Raw genomic sequence first — 14955 nt, 5'->3', positions numbered from 1 at the left:
GGGGTGGGGGTGGGGGAGGGGATTGAGATCAAGTCGAGACAGAAGAATTTGAAATCTTCCTTTTCCAACATGTCAAATAACACCGCACCCTAACTGTTCATCTGATTGAGAGAGAAAATGGACCAGTTCAAAAAAGCCATCACGGAGTTTGAGTAAATTAAAAAGCAAACACTTAACCATCACACCTTAATAAATCAAACTCAAAGAAAGAAGGCAAAAAATCAATAGAAGATATGAAAGTATACGAGCATAAAACAATGTAATAGAGAGTGTGGAATCAATAAAACCGTAAAAGATGTATGCGTGCATGGTGAAATAAATCCAAATATAAAAAAGTAGGAGAATAGCTAAACTATGGACAGCTTGATCAATAACAAAATGCCGACACCTCGAAATGTAGGCCTAATTGGGCGATGTGTGGGTGTTGATGGACTTTGGGGTCACTTGGTGTCGACACAACGGTACATATATTATACGAAACGAAAACGTACCACTTCGAAGATTAAGACCTCTTTTTGTGAGTGGTTGGCGGGTGTTCTGCTGTGTGGTTGCTCCTTCTCTCCTATCATGCATCCATCGTCCTCATCTCTCTTCCCTTTTTTGTGTTTGTTACTACCTTGTAACCCCTCTTATTTTCTGCACTTATGTGACCTAGCTTTGCTGCAAGTGCTGTAAAATTCTTACTAATACTAAACCTCTTGCTCTTCCATGTCGGTCCTACAACTAACTAAAGTGCGACGGTAATTTCTTCATCGCTGCTGACAGCAAACTTTCCGCCGGTGCACTTGTCGCATCTAGGCTTCCGGCGAGCCAGGCAAAAACACTAATAAACTGCAGGATTCTAGCTCTACGTTTATTGATCTATGTGCATGCTCACCGCCCCTCAGCTCCCATAACCGTCCTATTTTGCTCCAGTGTTTTCACAGCAATATGACCAGTGACAGATGGATTGCTTTATTTTTTCCCTATGTTGTCGGTTCAGAAATTATCTTTTGTTTTGAGGATGCATAAACTGGGCTGAAAAATCTAAAGTGCGGAGAAAACAGAAGGACATAATTTGAAATTCGGAGAATATTGTGAGTGTGTTTTCTGTTGCAAACGAGCGTTTGAGATAACATTCAGCTAACTGTAGACGCACATAAACTGTTACAACTTTAAACATGGTAAAAATGCTAATGCAGACATAAACACAAAGTATGTCATGCTGAAAATGATGATTTGTGGTGTCTGGCTACGGTGGTTTGGCTCTTAGCCGTTGCACACACAAGAAGAGCGTTCAATTCCTGCGTGGGGAAAGTCTGCTTAATATTGTACAATTTCCTTCTTTCTAAAGGGTGCAGCACCTCTTCTGAAATCTAAGCTGGTGCTCATAGACAGGCTTGAAGGTGTCTGCCTCGTAAATTATTAAAATTGTTTTGATGGAGTTGTAAACCCTCAATAGTTGATTTGCGAAAGGTTCTGGACAATTCCTCTTCATGTACCCTTGCATGCAAGCGTCAGACAATGTGGGACAATAGATGGAGGGTGAAAGAGTGAGGGTGGGAATTTTTCAGGTGAGAAACACAGAGAGAAAAGAAATAGAGAGAGAGAGAGAGAGAGAGGGGGGGGGAGAGAGGGAGAGAGAGAGAGAGAGAGAGAGAGAGAAAGAGAGAGAGAGAGAGAGTGAGAGAGAGGGAAGAGAGAGAGAGAGAGAGAGAGAGAGTGACTGGGAAAGAGAGGAACTGGTGTTTCATAAATCAACCAGTCTTGCCACAGATAATTAAGCGTTACGGAAGAAAACAAACACATACGTGTAAAACTTTGTATCTAATAAGGATGTCGAATACATTTTGAATACATTTTTTTTTTTCAATTGAATTCTCCAAAATAAAATTAATACCTTAAGTTTTCGTTCCCTTTTATTTTACGATAAACTTTTTGCTAATTTGCAAACTAGTGTTCTCACGAGTGGTATTCCGTTCTGATTTGTTGTCGTGTTTGGGTGAAAGGTGCAGCATAGTAAACGTCTGTAAAAAGTTGGAATTTTTTTTAAAGAAGTAATTTCTGTGACAGCTATTTCGTTATCGCAGTCTGTCTCGCGGTATGAAAAGAAGTTCTTAGAGCTTGTTAGAGCTTCCAAACATCTCAATGCTCGCTTGAGATGGAAAAAGCAACCGTTGTAAGAAGACAAGATCGTTTACGGCTGCTCTGTTTACAGTCAGGCTGGGGTAGCAACACTCAACATTTTCCGGCTGATTTAAAAACAAAGATGGTTGGAAACAGAGATGGTAATTTGCGGGGTGTGGAGAACGCGATACATTCCGTATGTCTTAAAGGTACAGAGAGGGAAAGAGAGAGACAGAGGAAGAAGAATGTTTTGTGTTTGTGTGACTTTGTTGGACGAGGGGGGGGGTGAGAGAAGAGAGTTAAAGGATAGATTAAAGAGATGTAGGCCGAGAATCTGGAGAGAGAGAGAGAGAGAGACACAGAGAGAGAGAGAGCGAGAGAGCGAGAGAGAGAGAGAGAGAGAGAGAGAGAGAGAGAGAGAGAGAAACGTGAAGGAATGGATGAAAAATTATAAACAGACAAGATATACACACAACACAAACAATACCACCCCCCCCCCCTAACACACACACACACTCACACATACACACACATATACACACACACTCTCACTCTCACACACACACACACACACACACACACACACACAAACACACGCAGAGAGGCTGAGAGAGGAAGAGAGAAAAAAGGAGAGAAAGAAAAGAAAGACACTTGAAGGAGATGTTATGGGCAGGCGGGAAAAAGTTTGTTGTGATACCGCGCTAAGTCGCAGCTCTCGGAGGAAACAGACACCGATGTGGATTCGAGTCACGTGATTTACATCTGTCCTGGAAGTAGCGGAGGAAAAAAAACTCTTGAAGAAGACCTGGGAATGCTTAGTCCGTAGCCTGGACACCTGGTTATGCCTAGACTGTTGCCAACACATGCTATCAGACGGTGGGGTTTTGAAACTCAAGAAAAATCTAAATCCTATGTTTGTTTCCTTAGCATTCAGTTTTTTTCGTTGCTATTTTGTTTGTACTTTTTACAACTTATATTTTTACGAAAGGAAACGGAGCTTTTAATGCTTCTCAGAAATACAACAGCGCCGCACTGAGAAATGAAAAGCCAATGTGGCATTCCACTTCTGCCCGACAGTTACATTTTAAGGATACAAAGAGTAAAAGAGGACAAACTTTTGTCTCTTGTTAAAAAAAATAAAAATGATAGCAATCTTTTCCAGTATTGCCATTTTCTTTCAGGAACTTCGTTTGATGTGATAAAAATAATCACAGCCTAAATTAACAAATTAAGCGATTTTTAAAAAAATGTTCTTCGACGTGATCGCAAAAACCAACCTGTGTCTTTTTAAGAAGGAATAATATGTGAACGATAGTAGTAAGTGCGTAACAAAAAACTGCTATTCGTAATTCCCTCGATATACAGAAAAGACTCAATAAAAGTGCCCAGCCTTGAAAAATATTCTGGTCTCATGAGTATGTGCAACAACAAATATCAATCTATCTAAGCTTCAGTTATGTCTTTTAAGATGGAGAAACACACATGTATGGAGACTTGTTTGATCTGAGAGATTTTCTTTCATAGCTAGTATTCATTAGCACAGAAAAGTGGGAAGACATGGAATAACATCAAGAGGCTAGCCCAGGATAGAGAAAGGTGGACGGTGTTTGTCCATGGCCTATACCCTGGTGCAGGGTGAGAAAGGCAATGATGATGATGATGATTTATTAGCAACACGGTATGTTCCTTGTGTGTGTAGTACGAGCCCTTTACCAGTTTTGTACGAGACAACGACGATCTCTGTAGGTAGAGTGTATGAGCTTTGTACGAGACCACGACCATCTCTGTGGGTACAGTGTATGAGCTTTGTACGAGCATGTACGAGCGCTGTGCAGTCAGCAGAAGCGTCTACGAGAGCTGTTTTGAAACGGAATCCGCAGTTGGAGGGTGCTCGGGGTAAAAAGACACCCTTGAGGAAACAGTCCCAGGGACAAAAGTTTGTTAGCCCAACGTTTCTAACATGGTCGGGTTTGTTTTAAGGAGCCGGGCCCACTTTCCTCCGTTTTCGTTGCTGAATGCGGTAAATACGTCGCATGTGTGTCTAACAAATGTTGACTAATTTTCGAATTTCACAGATGGCTAGCGGAGTCGAGTGTCTTTGCGCTCTGAATCCCTCAGCGATTCTACGGAAGGAGCGAAGGTCTTCCGGTACGCGTTAAAGAAAAGTCTATAAAAGTCAGCGATACGGGATTATCTAAACGGCTCGCTTTTGTGTGTGTTCATGGTTAACAATAATGCTGGTGTGAAGTCTTGAAAGATAATTTTAAAAATATATCATCAATTTACACATTCCTTTTGAGCACAGCTTTATTAAGAGAAGTAAAAATAAACACACCCACAACCCGCTCCTTCAAGGACAGAAAGCATAATAATAATGATAATAGTAATGATAATAATGATGATAATGAAATTAATAATAATATAATAGTAATGATAATATTAATAGTAGTTATAATAATAATAATAATAATAATAATAATAATAATAATAATAATAATAATAATAATAATAATAATAATAATAATAATAATAATAATAATAATAATAATAATAATAATAATAATAATAATGATGATAACAAAACTAAATGCCTGTGCCAATGTTTCGTACTAAACACTCACGATGATAACAAAACTAAATGCCTGTGCCAATGTTTCGTACTAAACACTCACGAGTCATGAACAGAGAAATTAACGCAGTAACCGCGACAGGGTCTAATCCAGTGCCGTGTTTCTTCCATCATAATTTACCAAGAACAGCGCAGCTGTGCAGTTACTGCCTTGTGCTAGGACAATAAAGTTTTGCTGATGAATGTGAACAGCTCAGTCAGACAAATGGTGGAGATCCCAGAGCTCTAAGTCCCTTCTATTCATCACTTGGCAACAAAAGAATATTGTTTGTCTTTGTTTATCCATTTTTTGCCTTGTTTTTATTTATTCATCTATCGCAGGAGTTGTCGCCTAGCACGGAGGTGTTTAAGTGTCACTCATCAGCTGTTTTTGTTTTCATTGCTTTTGTGTTGAGGTGGCTTTAGAAGATAAATTGGGATGAAAAAGAAAGCGAAGAAGGACACTGTTACGATAGATGGTCCTCTTTGATGCAATAAATGACCAAAAGAGGTTTTTACGACGTCTGTGGGTGTATGCTTTCGATAAGAATTAGATCTACATGTGTATAAGACAAAAAGATAGATGCCGGGCTTAGAGCCTGTGTACAAATAAAACATGTTCCTTTGCGAATGAAGAGCTTTAACGAAACAAGAGTTTCACACACTGCTCTCTCCGCCTTTCCTTGCCCGACCACTGCTGTGTCTTCCCTTAGCCACCCCTCTCCTCTTTCTGCTAACATAAGGGCATGAATGAAATGCCATGATGAAATGGAGGGCGGAGGGAGGCAGGGTGGAATAAGAATGAATACCCTCAATATTCCTTAGAGCAGTAAACATCCGGAAATTATTCAAACTAACAAAAATGAGCGCACAAAAATATTTGTAATTATTTCGAAAGTTTGAAATAAAACGAAAAAGTATTGACTGTCGGACGAACTTTGTAGTAGCAAAAAGCAGTAATGAAACAGTAACAGCAACAACAATAACGCAAAAGCAACAGCAGCAACATGAAAAGATTACACAACAACAATAACAACAGATTAAACAACAACAACAACAACAATGGCAACAACAGAGATCACGGAAACGAAGGAAATAACGAATGAGATAGAAGAGGGAAAGAAACTTGGTTAAAACGAAAGGAGAAATAAAAGAGAGAGAAAGAGAGAGAGAGAGAGAGAGAGAGAGAGAGAGAGAGAGAGAGAGAGAGAGAGAGAGAGAGAGAGAGAGAGAGAGGGGGGGGGGGAAATCAGAGACCGGCTGTCGCCGAGGAGATCTGCAACAAGACACTGTAAACAATTTGCTTGTGTTGTGGCTTGGTCGATTAAGCCATCATTTCTCTTGATTGCCGCTTTCCCGCGCCCCGCTCAGAAATAGCAGAAGCTGGAGTCTGCTAAATAAGCTTATGATCCCCACCCTCGCATTTTATTTTCATGACCCCCCCCCCTCCCCCTTCACTTAAAAAGACCCCCCCCCCCCCTCCTTATAAGAAAATCCCCCCCCCCTTTTTTTCCCTTTTTAACATCCACCCCCTTCCCTTTTCCACTTTCTCAATTCGTTCCCAGGCTAACTTCTCCACTATACAGTCAAAAATATGCAATTATACTTTTATCATCAAGATTCGGAAAATGTCCGTTTGTTAGTTTATGTGTTTATTTGTTTGATTTGGTTTATTGGGTAGATTTTTTAAATATATGACTACAGGTGTAAATATCATGTTCACGTGTGCTTGAAAAATGATTTGTTTCAACATATTTCTCATTTAGGGTGTGCCCCTACTCGTCAAAGATGAAACAAACGTTTCTGACAAGACCAAAGGGTTTCATTCTTACGCTGTAAGCTCTAATCTTAATTTTCTGCACTTCTTTTTAGCTCTAGTAGCCTCAGTTTTTCTCTGTTCATTAAGAAATATCCGCACAAGGAAGGGGGTCCACACGGAAATATCAAATACTTGTTTAAAATATGTTTGAAGTACGAAAAGAATATTCCAAACAAATACACGTATCTGAATAAAATTTTAAAACGTCAATAAAGATATGTTAGTAGTACACAATTGCTTGGTTTGTTGAGACCTGCGCAGTGCAAATTAATTGTGTACGGGTTGAGAAGGGAAGAAGGGGTTGGGGGACTGGACTAATGAAAGAAGAAATGATAAGAAAAAAAAACAATAGGAAAAAGGTGCATTAAAAATAAAAGGAAAAGAAAAAAAAACCTACTTACAGAGAATGAAATAAACGCTTTGATAAAGTTCTTCCCAACTTAGAAAAACGCTTCGAACAGAAAAATACAGCGGAGGTATTGATGATATCCCCCCACCTGAAGAAATGTATAGAAAAGGAAAGACAAATCTAAAATAGACAAATAATAACACTAACACTACCAACAGCATAACAAAAGAAATAACAACAAAATCAATAACAAAAAACAACAACAGCAAGAATAACAAAAAAATAACAACCACCACTAACATCAAAAACAACAACAACAACAGCAACAACAACAACAACAAATACTGCAACAACAACAGCAGCAGCAACAACAACAACAACAGCAGCAACAACAACAACATGTTCGACAGCACTCGATTAGTGGCAATCAATCACAGAATAAAGCCTCAGCCCCCAAAAATGTTTAAAGTACGTGAAACAAAAGAACGGCTCAGGCTTTTTTTTTTTCGTTTTAAAAACTGCTTAGAAAGACATGCAATCACAGAAAAAAAGCCAGATAACTAACAAAAGTTATAAAGAAGAAACGAGCAGGCGAAACTCTTCACTCTGGACTCTCACGTCCTCGAGACAACGCCCCCCCCCCTTCCCTCTTTTCCACCCTCCCCCTTTTTTTCCCACTCTCCTGCAAGAGCGCATACTTTACCCCCTCGGGGCCTCCGATCACAGCTCGTGTTGTGATTAGATCCTCGCTAATTAAGCGGAACGACCCTCTCGGACAATACAGGTCTTCCTCGTCTTCGTTGGCCTCTAGGCTCTGTGTTATCGCTAGTCCTCTGGGGCCTTCCACTTTCTCTCTCTCTATCGCCGCCGCTGCCCCAGGCAAGAAGACGGTATCCGATTTATAATTACTCGTAATTTTAATATCCGCGATCTTTTCGGACGGGGCGTATTATCTTGAACTATTCGCACATCACAGTCATGGATCTTGTAATCGGGACGGCGTGCTTCCAATCCGAATACATGCTTGTAATGTCGAAATGGTAGTTAGCCAAAACTGGCTATTCACCAATGAGCGCAAAAATGTTTCCTAATCGGAGCAAGTGAAAAGTTTCAAGAACCGAGATTAATGTTTATTAAGGAGGACCTTCTAAAAGATATTTTCAAAAAATATTTTCCCTTTCAGCAAAAGCGTTATAGATTTGTCGTAAACATACAATCTATTTCGTTAAATTTGGGAATCTTGTGATATAATGACTGTGTACTTGTTATACGTGCTTTTTATATATTATATTCCAACATGTTTTGGACATTATACGTTTTTATAACCCTATTCATTGCACCCCCAATACTATTGCAAAAATGTTGATGCCAAACCGGAATTTTGTTTTGAGCCAGGTAAAATGAACACGTTGAACACGAAGCATGGCTATCATAACGATATGTTTCTAGTGGACAATGCTAGCTCAGTTTGTAAGCCGGCCTATTAACGTTGTTGGACATTAACGGGATATTCAGGAAAGCGCAATTAACTCAACGGCACACTAGCTTGTTTGGGCATTTTGTAACAAATAGAAAAAGTGGAGGAAACAAACAAACCAGACAAAAATTGTCAGTAGTAGAACCCACAAAGCTTAATCACCTTTGCTTCATCCTAAAATAACCGTCAAAATAAAACATAGAAACAATTATACCACCACCCCAAAAGCCCACCCGACCCTTAGAAAAATAAACAATATTTTTTTTCTATCCCAGGAATGAATAGAAACAAATAATTAGATACAGTAATTAACTAAGGAAAAGGTAAAATCAGCTGATGTTGATAAAATCAAGTGAAATGTAAGAACCACATAGAATTTGAGCCCAACAAATTGAAGACAGCATATGCAATAACCCAATTAATTAAAGATGTCCTAAAACTTAAATTAAGAACACACACAAAACACACACACACACACACACACACACACACACACACACACATGCACATACACAAACACACACACACAACACACACCCTCTCTCTCTCTCTCTCTCTCTCTCTCTCTCTCTCTCTCTCTCTCACACACACACACACACACACACACACACACACACACACACACACACACACACACACACACACACACACACACACACACACACACACACACACAATAGAAACCCCATAAATATATCATTCTTTTAAAAACTCAAACAAACAACGAACCGATAAATCTAACAATTCAATCCCAAACCAAACAAAAAAGCTACTATCAATAACAGCTGTCGACACAGCAAACAAACAAACAAACAAGTAAACACACATTTTATTACAGGAAAACAAAGCAATATAAAAGAAATAGTCTGACCATTCTCACCTCGTTTCCTCGTTGGCTTCTTCGCGGCGTTAGCGTTCCCGGCGGTGTCCGGACTCTGGCTGTTGGGGGAGCCGGCGTGGGAGGGACTGCTGTGTTCTTCTTCTGGGGACATTTCATGGGGAAATCTCATCTCAGGGGTATAATTGTGTGGGGACGATGCACAAATATTCTTATAAATATAAACGGCGAACCTGCTCTATGACCAACTGTATAAGACAAAGTGTTCTTCTTCTGGGTCCATTTCATGGGGAAATCTCATCGCATATAATTGTGTGGGGACGATGCACAAATATTCTTATAAATATAAAAGGCGAACCTGCTCTATGACCAACTGTATAAGACAAAGTGTTCTTCTTCTGGGGACATTATGGGGGAAATCTCAGGGCATATAATTATGTAGAGACAATTCAAAAACAGTTCTATAAATATATGATATACAATCGAACATGCTCAATGGTAATCTGTATAAGACAAAGTGTTCTTCTTCTTTGGATATTTAATGGGGAAATCTCAGGGCATATAATTATGTGGGGATGGTTCAAAAACACGTTTTATATTTACAGCCGAACCTGCTCTATGACCAACTGTATAAGATAAAGTGTTCTTCTGGGGACATAACGGGGGATATCTCGGGGCATAATATAATTGTGTGGAGACATGTCTAAAACACTTTTATAAATGCAGGATTAACAGTCGAACCTGCTCTATGACGGCCTGTATAAGACAATCATGTGTACAAACGTTCACTGCCCATTTCCTTCCTTGTGTATTAAATTTTAGTAAAGAAAAAAAAAAAATATATATATATTGACCCAGTGAAAGACGGCCATCTGCTAAGAAGCTCATTTTTTCCTTTAAAAAATTAGTAGTTATCTCAGATGACAATCTTTGGGAAAGAAGAGTATCAGTTATTGTATGATATGGAGAATTATATACAATGGTTATTTCTTTGTATTTTGAAGACATACTTAGAGTGGTTGTTAACATTTTGGGGGAAATCAAGGAAAGGACTAGTACATGGTCTTGTGTTAGACATTTTGTTAAAGAAAAGAAAATTCGCGAGCACTGGGAAAATAGAGAGAGAGGGAGAGGGAGAGAGAGAGAGAGAAAGAGAGAGAGAGAGAGAGAGAGAGAGAGAGAGAGAGAGAGAGAGCGGCGGATGCAGAGTGAGAGAGAAGGTGGAAGAGAGGAGGGTGTGACAGGGTGAGAAATAGGGCTAGGGAAAAAGACACGAAGACAAACAGACAGACAGACAAACAGAAGCAGTTAGGTAGAGACAGAAAGATAGAAGGGCACCAGGAGCGAAGGGGTGGGGGGGGGATAGCTGAATAATACACAAAGCAAAACGAACGAACATATACATAAACAAAAGAACAAACACATTCAAACACAGAAAATGTCAAACAAAGAAGGCTGTCGTCATCGTTGCAAAAGCAAGATCGATGTAAGACATGATGCAAGCTTCTCGGGTATACAACAACCAGGACATAGATCACAATCAGACCACATATATTAACTCCTGTAGTGACATCTGTGCCTGCCCTACTCTCAGCCCCATTATTTTGTTTCGTATTCGCTCCAGTTACTGTTCCCACTTGTACTGTTTTATTGAGTTGTGTGCAGTAAATCCTTCCACATTTTATAGTTTCTGTAAAGGATACACAACTACGCAATAGACGCTATAGTGCAGTTTTTTGCCTTTTTAATCAAGATGCTAAAGTTCGTTGAACAGTTAGAGTTTAAGGGACCATTTCAAATATTACTATTTTTCAGCTGGGTTTTTTTAAAATCATGTTTGCCCTGAATCCAGTGTTCCATGAAAGATCTTTCGGTGGTGGAATGACCAACAGTTTATTCCGTAATTTTAAGAGTAACAAACTTCCATGAGGAAATGATGTTTCAACATCTGCAGACGGTTTTCAAAACACAGCAAGACATGCAGGAGAATTTGATCTGGTTTACACACCTTCTAATATTCTAAAAGCCGACTTTTGCTAACTATTTGCTTCTAATTGGGGGGGGGGGGAGGGGTTTAGTATCAAATTGGTATATTTATCTGAAATCTAATGACAATTGCAAAATGTTATGTAAAAAAAAAACACTTAGTTTTACACTCACCTAGAAATTTGATTACGTTTACATCTGCTTTCTTAAGACCATGACGAGTGAAGCTAAAAACCATGTCGTACCTATCTGAGAAACACCACACTTTCAAGGCATTGTTATAATTATCGAATCTTCTTTTTTTAAGAACATTTTTGTACCACAAAGGAGAAGGTATAAAACACATGTGGTTCATTTTTTAAAATCAGATAATGATAATTGCGATTGAAAAACTGCTAAAAGGTGGCTGAACAATTTCTTTGAAACACCTGCATGCCACATGATCGATTTTAGTAGGGTTTGCAAAGTCGTATCAGCTCTTGGATCGTCGTATCACATTTCTTACACACGTCCTTCCTTCCTTCCTTCATTCGTTCATTGTTCTTTCTGACAACTGCCAGCTTCTGCTCATTGAAATACCCTTTGGTCCCTTTTCTAAAAATAGAATTATTTACTTTTACATTATAACTTCTTCTTCACAAACGATCACCCCCCCCCCCCCCCCTTCCGTTGAAAAAAATTCAGCAGAAATATTATAACGTTGATCGTAAGAGATATGTAAATCAGTATAAAGTATTGTGATTAACACATTATTGATTCCTTTTCTATGGCATAATCGACACGAGTGCTCTTAGGTGGTTACAGTCCTCACACAATCTACTCCAACATGATCTCTTTGATGAATGTCCTTTCTTCTCTACGCCAAGAAATTGTCACCTCTTCTTTGTTTATAATCGTTTCTTTTGTTCTTTTCTCCAGCAGATTTTTGTTCTAATATTTTCTTAAACATGCTGTGGAGAATAGCAATGGCAGCATATGGTTAGAGATTTGTAGAAAATAGGCGTCACCTAGCTCTGCCACAAATACACAAGATCGTTTGTGGTCCACTTCATAAAGATCTGAAAGCTGTGGTCCGCACAACATATTCATCTATTTACTTTTTCGGAAAGCAAAAGACACAATCACACGCCCTTCAATGCATCTTATCGTAAAATGGTAAGACGTGGTTTAAGAAAACGGCGGTTTTGATATGCCCGTTAACGCTCTCAGTAAGTCCATTATTATCTCTCTTTATCTCCCCAAGAGGATAAATAGCTTGATCTATCATCGCTCCTCTGACTCTAGCTTCGCAGAGAAGTCCGTATCTGTTATTAAATAATCACTTTGAACGCAATATGAGTCTACTTTTCAATTGATACACAGGCCCTTTATTATTCCTCTGAAGGTTATTTATCTTTTTTTCTTCTTTCTTTTAAGAGTGAGCAGGCGACAACGATATGAAACGCCAAACAGAGACAAGACAAAAGAAGTAAAAAATAGATTTTCAATATAAGACAAAAGAAGTAAAAAATAGATTTTAAATTAATAAGAATAGGTACATCAATAAAGCGGAACGATACACTATTTTGTGGTTATACAAAGATATACAATTGTGTGTGTATTTGTGTGTGTGTATGTGTGTGTGTGTGTGTGTGTGTGTGTGTGTGTGTGTGTGTGCGTGCGTATGTACAGGTGTGTGTGTGTGTGTGTGTGTGTGTGTGTGTGTGTGTGTGTGTGTGTGTGTGTGTGTGTTCCTGTCGGAATCTGCTATCTCAGTTGAAAATATAACGACAAAGTTTCGAATATATTATTAGCAATGTAATAAATAATCCACTTGCGAGATTTTTTAATAAATGAACTGAGAATTGCAAATGATAAATGAATACAGAGAAAAGAATAATGAAACGACACATCAACCTACTCTTTACTAACCTGAAAGATCTTTAAATAAATAAATAAATAAATACATAAATACATAAATAAATTAATTAAATAAATAAATAAATAAATAAATAAATAAATAAATAAATAAATAAATAAATAAATAAATAAATAAATAAATAAATAAATAAATAAATTAATTAATTAATTAAAATTAGTTACAGAACAATACATAGGGAAATCGTAAATTAACACATAACCAAATGAATTGCGGTGATTTTTTTTTCAACATAATATACATAGTTATGAACAGAATTATGCGAAGCTTTGGTAATCTTTTGTTTATCCTTTCCATCTGTGTTTGAAATTTGATATTACGCCTTATTTTACTTTTGATGAAAACAAAGGGCTCTCTTGGGCCTTTTTCTTTTCTCTGAATTGTGACATGATATCGTATGGGTTTAACGCCTCTTTCCATACGGTAATGTTATTTAAGAGGAGAGATATCTGATCTCAACATACGTTTCCAATAGAATGGAGCCATATGGGTGGCTGCTTTGAAAACGACCCAAAGCATCCCAAAACAACCTAGACGTGAGACTATTCTGATGGGGATCAGAACCACAGTCGTACATAGTGGAGTCCAACATGATGCTTACTGTGCCAACGACGGCGCATCTACAGCTGGGACATGGCTGATATACATAAACATTTACATAGTATGCTTCCCAGAAAGTTGAGGTTGTTTCAGAATGCTCTCAGGTCTTCTGGAGTAATAAGATCTAGTATATAGCTTGCTGTTGAGGGGGCATTTGCGCTATACAAACGTTGTATATTATTATTTTTATTACTTTTATTTTTATTATTATTATTATTATTATTATTATTATTATTATTATTATTATTATTATTATTATTATTATTATTATTATTATTATTATTATTATTATTGTTGTTGTTATTATCACTATTATCATTAGTTTTTAAAACTTTTTTTTAGTTTATCAAAATCAGTCTAGTTGAGGTTCTAGAAAAATTCTAAATCTAAATGTTTTACTACAAAATCGACAAAATGAACAGGCGGGGAGCTGATTTCCACTGAAGAGCTCGCACTGAGGTTTGCTAGAACTTGAAGATAACAGAGCTATTACTTCATAATTATTGCATTCTCTAACTCATTTAAAGTATTTAAATTATGTATCGTATTTAAACAAAACAGTTTGTTAGGGTATTTTCTCTGTTACAGATATTTCCGTGACATTTCATAACACGGTATGGTTTTAAGATATGCGAAACTTATTTAAAAATGTATATTCTGTTTGTAGGTTTATAGTGCTCAATGGGTTGATTCTTCTTTTTTGAAATTCAGTCAGTTTGAATAGAATCTGTATGTACCGAGAAAAAAAGATTTAAAACCCCCCCACACAAAAATGTGGTAAACACTTATGAACGTCAATTCGCATTTTCATTTCGCCTTTAATTCAGATTTCATTGGATTCTCCAAAAACCAAGTAGAGAACATGTGATCAGGTTACATGTAGTGTGCCCTATATGAAATTGGGTCCTTACACACTACAGAGAACGGAAAAAAAACTTTTGTGAGAAAACGCCTAACTTTGGCACACTGAGATTATCCTTACGCTCTCGACATTTAAAATGTTATGTTCGCCGTGTACATTTCTAAGCAACGCTATTATTATATCATCAAGCCAGAATTCACTGCATGCAGACAGTTTGACTTTATTTCTTGAAAGAGCATTTACATTTAATTGTAAAAGATAATTTACCTTTACTTATAATGAGATTATTAATTTATGCCAACTAATAGATAGATAGATAGATAGATAGATAGATAGATAGATAGATAGATAGATAGATAGATAGATAGATAGATAGATAGATAGATAGATAG

At 37.7% G+C, this 14955-nt stretch overlaps 1 protein-coding gene across 1 annotated transcript in view; it reads right to left on the bottom strand.

Annotated features, from left to right (window-relative positions):
* LOC101849001 (putative uncharacterized protein DDB_G0277255) overlaps positions 1-14955 on the bottom strand; it is a 91456-nt gene that overhangs the window by 13041 nt on the left and 63460 nt on the right. The window contains exon 5 of the mRNA XM_035972358.1: positions 9231-9341. Coding sequence (XP_035828251.1) covers positions 9231-9341 — 111 coding nt within the window. The remainder of the gene's footprint in view (positions 1-9230; positions 9342-14955) is intronic.

The sequence above is a fragment of the Aplysia californica genome, unplaced genomic scaffold (genome assembly GCF_000002075.1).
Source record: "Aplysia californica isolate F4 #8 unplaced genomic scaffold, AplCal3.0 scaffold00663, whole genome shotgun sequence".
In the NCBI taxonomy this organism is placed as follows: Eukaryota; Metazoa; Mollusca; class Gastropoda; order Aplysiida; family Aplysiidae; genus Aplysia; species Aplysia californica.
The sequence above is the reverse complement of the archived record's forward strand: the minus strand, read 5'-3'. Positions and strand labels throughout refer to the sequence as shown.